This window comes from Strix uralensis, chromosome 26 (assembly GCF_047716275.1).
Source record: "Strix uralensis isolate ZFMK-TIS-50842 chromosome 26, bStrUra1, whole genome shotgun sequence".
Classification (NCBI taxonomy): Eukaryota; Metazoa; Chordata; class Aves; order Strigiformes; family Strigidae; genus Strix; species Strix uralensis.
Genome location: NC_133997.1, coordinates 8,236,210 through 8,240,918, shown reverse-complemented (window position 1 = coordinate 8,240,918; position 4,709 = coordinate 8,236,210). Strand labels below are relative to the sequence as shown.

The following is a 4,709-nucleotide window of genomic DNA, read 5'->3' as shown; positions in this document are numbered from 1 at the left end:
TGGAGATGTTGTGATAGCAGATGTCCCGTGTGGGGACAGCCCAAAGCTACCTAAGCCGAGCGGGGCAGGAACAAAAGTGCCTCCAGCCACCCTGAGTGGGAATCTGGCAAAGCTGTGGCTGATAGAAAGCTAACAAACCCTGGAGGCAGGAGAAAACGTGAGGATGCTAAAAAGCCGCCCGCAAACGGGCAGCTGGGTGGGGGCCGGGCAGCCAGCCAAGGTCGACCCAGCGCAGGTGCTGGAGGTGTTTCTTTGGTAGCGCTCGTTCAGAGTCAGCCTGTGGCTGTATCTTGGGGGCAGATGAAAGTCGTTGGAGGTGAACCGGTAACGGATCAGGTGCTTTGCTGCACGAGTCTCACGGGCACAGTCCTGTACCTCAAAGAGTGGTAAAAAACCCCTCAGCAACCCGAATGTGGCAGGCAAAGCTGTGAAGAGGCACCTCCCCGGTGCGTGGGGAAGCCCAGGGGCTGCCAGCTGCTGGCTACGGGAGGTGCCGGGCCTGTGGCAGCTGCGTGGCTGCAGTGCGTCCCGTGTCACAAAGGGGCAGTGATGCAGCACCCACCCAGCAATTGTGATGTCACCTGGCCAGGGGCTTTTTACCCAAAAAGCGGGCCAGGGAAGGCCAGTTGGGCTGAGCTGGCCTTCGGGAGAACTCGGCTCCTTCCTTTGGTACTTGCGTGCCTCCTTTCTTCCAGCCATTTCTCGTTGACTTCCCATTTCTCTCGGCTTCCACCCTCTCTCAAAGGTAATTGTGATTTGACTTTCAGGACAGATCGTGAGCGTAGGTAGCTAGGGGGTAAAAGGGCCTTTGTAATTGCTGTCAGCCGGAGTCCTGTGACAGGGACAGCAGGGCCATCAGCCTGCAGCTCTGCAGCAGTTACAAGCACCACTGAAACACTTTGGACGGCGGATGCTGTTGCGTGCGTTGCATTTGGGGGTTTTTAACCATTTGGATGACCTGCCATCATTTCTGGGGGATCGGGGATTTGCGCTGATCTTCTCTTTCTGGAGAGCACCCTGACATCCTTTGCCATCCAAAGCTTCCCGCTCTGTTCCTGAGAGGAGCGGTGGCCGCAATGGGGCACGACTCCTGGGAGTAACGGCTTCCCCAGCAGGTTTGGCCACGGACGTGGCTGGTGCTCCACCCCTGAGTGCTCATGTGCTGACAAGCTAGAGTGAATTCTGGGGCCTCCTAATCGCAGCCAGACTGACCCAGGCGTTTTCAATGAAACACAGGAAAATGTGTCTCATCACTCCTGTGCCGCTAGTACGAGCCTTTGAAAGGCGTCATTGCTCGTAGAAAGATCTGACATCAGTGGGGTCACCTTCTGGGCTAGAGACTTGCTTGTTTTCGCCATGTTACAATCAGGAAGAGGGAACACTTGAGCTGGGACTCCAATTCCAGACTCCGGAGGGAAAGGAAGGTAGCCCAAGGCACAGAAATCGGGGCGTGGGCTTGTTGGACTTCTGGCAAAGTCAGCAGGGGAACAGGCGATGTTCCAAAACTGTTTCTTGACCCGTATATTTCCATGGCAGCTTCTGGCGGTGCTTCTGGGTTGGATGTAGAGCTGGTTGTACTGGGTGCTCCTGTAAAGAACTCGACTTTATCAATAGGCTTTCATGTAACCATATCGTGTCATCTCTTTTCAAATGTCCTTTCCCTGCAGTCATTGCCGAGGAGATGGCTCTGCCACAAAGACGTCCCTTTGTCCCAGAGACGATTTGCATGGAATGGCAGCAGCGGCAGAGAGCTGGAGCGGGACTGTACAACCTGGGCAATACGTGCTTCATCAACTCCGTCCTGCAGTGCCTGACGTACACGCCCCCTCTGGCCAACTACCTGCTCTCTCGGGAGCACAGCCAGTCGTGTGAGTGCTTTTAGGAACATCTCTCTGTAAATCTGTGGGGCACTTCCCAGGGATTCCCAGAATCTGGAATCGGATTTAGGAGAAAAGCAGCCCTTCTTTCTCAACCCCCGCACTGGGTGTTCTTTGAACACTCGAGCCTCGAAGCTGCTTGTTCGTGCCTTCAGAAAGGCACCTCTTCCTGGCCCTGGGTCTTAGTCCCCGCTCCTGCAAGTTAAACGCTCTTTGCTTGTGGCACAGAAAAGTTTTGACAGTTCAGCATGCCTCTGAAGAACGTTTTCTATGCACTAAAGTCTCCCGGGTTTGTTGGGACATTGGTACCTTGGGAGAAGAGGGTGGAGACTGTTCTTACAACGTCAAGATCTCCATTAGGTTTCCCATCGCTCGCTATGGGTGTTTTGCTAACCTGAGAACCTTCCCTCCCTCCTGCCTTCCCTCCCTCCCTCCCTCCCTCCCTCTTCAGGTCGTCGGCAAGGCTTCTGCGTCATGTGCAGTATGGAAGAGCACGTTCACACGGTCCTGCATTCCTCAGGCACTGCCATCGAGCCTTGGGCTATCATCAGGGTTCTCAGACGTAAGCCATTTCAGGTGCTTTTACAGGTTTTTCTTCCATTCTTGTAGGAGAGAACTACTAACTTCTTCTTTCGTAGGAATAGGAGAACATTTCGAGGCTGACATGCAGGAAGATGCCCATGAATTCTTACGCTGCACTGTCGATGCCATGCAGAGAGATTGTCTGAGCAAGTAAGTACAAACAAATCACCTTTTCAATGAGCCCTTTGGACACCTTGATGCACTCCCATCAAGGAAGCCCTATGCCCCGAGCTTACAGACAGAGCAAAACTCTTGGGAAGAGCTAACTCTCTGCCTTACCATTGATTTCCAGCTTGGACTTTGCTTCGCAATCAGATACCGTTGTCCATCAAATATTTGGGGGCTTTCTGAGATCCAGAGGTACTTTTCCACAACCATTGCTCTCCTTGGAATTGTCTGTGTCCTTCTGTCTGCCTGTGAGAAACAGCTGGTGGTGTGACTGGCGTAGTAGCTCTGAAGGACGTAAACGGGCACAGTCAGTTGCCTTCCCCTATCGCTGAGCATTTCCATTTGCCTTCCAGTCACGTGCTTGAGCTGCAGCGCGGTTTCCGATTCCTACGAGGCCTTCCTGGATGTTCCTTTGGATACAGAAGTAAGAGGCTTTGCAGCTGTCCTTCAAGATGTCCCAAGGCCCTTGTAGCTTTCCAGAATCAACAGAGGTGACTTAGAAGTGTATCCTGCGAACACCAGAGAGCCTGGTGGTGGGTGGGATGTGGAATGGACGGTGTCCTCCTGGGGAGGCCGTGGCAGTGGTCTCCCTGTAGGTGCTGGCCTTAAGCTGAGCAAGCCCTCACTTCCCTCCCTGCACCCTTGATGTAGTCTCCTCCTTCTTCCCTTTGCCCTCCCTCAGCACCCGTCTGGCTCCTAGGCTGGTGGGTTGTGTTGTTTTCGTGACTGATGACCCTGCACACCATCGGTAGCTCAACGGAGCGGTGGCGCAGAGATGGAGCTCTTGGTAGCCCTGGCAATCCCTGGGAAATGAGGGGAATGTCGAGCGTAACACCCTCTTTCTGCCTCCTCCTGGACACTGCTTGAGCATCATCTAGCTGGGGTTTTGTGTGCACTCCTAGTCAGTGTTTGGGCGAGAGTATCTCCCGCAGCTCAGCGCTCTCCTTTCTCACTCCTCCAGGCAGCCTCATCTGTCCCCGCAGCTCTGCAGGACTTTGTGAAACCGGAGAAGCTGGGCGGCGAAAACTGCTTTAAATGCAGCAGGTAAGACAGCTACTAGCGACATATTGGCGCTAGATCGTGCGTGCAGGCGCTGCGTGTCATCTCTCATAAGTCATCTTTTCACACAGGTTTAATGCACCGTAATGAGACGCAGCTTTTTTCTGATATGGCCTTATGGCACTGAACAGCCTTAAAATAGCGTGAGGATGTGTGAGCCGTGAAAGCTTGTCTGGCCTTCTTGGGGCAAGACAGGGCGCATCTCAGCACCTGGCTCTCTGCTTGCTTTCCAGGTGTGACAAGATGGTTACCGCCTCCAAGAGGTTTACAGTCCACCGCGCGCCCAAGGTTCTCACGGTGTGTCTGAAGAGATTTGAATTTTTCACCGGCAGCAAGATCAGCAAGGTGTGTAGGCAGTTGGGATGCCACTTTATGTTCCTGGAGCAGGAGATTTGCCGAGGCAGTGCGCTCTTTCACAAGCGGTTCATGTGGAGTTTTTCATGTTTCCTTGTGGGGAGAGGAGAGTTCCCGTGGGAAGACAAGCACGTACTCTGCTCCGACAGAGCTGCTTTGGCCGAGAACAGTCTCCTGCCCCCCAGACCATGACATGTTGCTTTAGGGAACAGCAAGTGTTCATGAGCCCCAAAGATGTGTTTGCACACCTCTGGGCGCTGGTCTTGGAAGGTTATTTCCTGGAGTATTTCAGGATCATGCCTGAGCCCTCCTGGTCTCTCCGTAGGTTGTGGAGTATCCCGAGCACTTGGATCTTCACCCGTACATGTCTGAGACAGCCGGAGAACCGCTCCTCTACTCCTTATATGCTGTCCTGGTACATGGCGGTGACAGCTGCGACACAGGACACTACTACTGCTACGTAAAGGTAAAGAGCAGCTTCCTTCCAAACCAGGGAAGAATGTGTGCTGGGGAAGACAAATGTTCGTGGCAGTGTTACTGGCAGCCAAGGTTTTGGGGGAGAAGGTCTCCTTAGGGGCTGGATTGGATTTGTTCTGATGGACTCTTGGCTCTGTCGTTTTCTGCCTGTGTTTTTGTTGAGAAAAGACGCGGTTCATCTCCAGATATTGA

General features: G+C 53.5%; 1 protein-coding gene across 1 annotated transcript; it reads left to right on the top strand.

Moving 5' to 3' along the window:
• Window positions 1-1,494: 1,494 nt before the first annotated feature.
• On the top strand, window positions 1,495-4,709 carry LOC141935090 (ubiquitin carboxyl-terminal hydrolase 42-like). The gene is made up of 10 exons (XM_074851044.1): window positions 1,495-1,555; window positions 1,668-1,868; window positions 2,329-2,439; window positions 2,516-2,609; window positions 2,752-2,819; window positions 2,981-3,051; window positions 3,589-3,671; window positions 3,920-4,031; window positions 4,366-4,506; window positions 4,686-4,709. Exons 1-10 carry the CDS (start codon window positions 1,495-1,497, stop codon window positions 4,707-4,709), a joined length of 966 nt encoding a protein of 321 aa, XP_074707145.1.

What these genes read in the sequence shown, in the direction of transcription:
- LOC141935090 (XM_074851044.1), top strand. Translation starts at nt 1,495, where the DNA reads ATGTTCCAAAACTGTTTCTTGACCCGTATATTTCCATGGCAGCTTCTG. An exon ending in AACTGCTTTAAATGCAGCAG is followed by an intron (nt 3,672 to 3,919) that starts GTAAGACAGCTA and finishes CTTGCTTTCCAG; the next exon opens with GTGTGACAAGATGGTTACCG. An exon ending in ACTACTACTGCTACGTAAAG is followed by an intron (nt 4,507 to 4,685) that starts GTAAAGAGCAGC and finishes TGTTGAGAAAAG; the next exon opens with ACGCGGTTCATCTCCAGATA.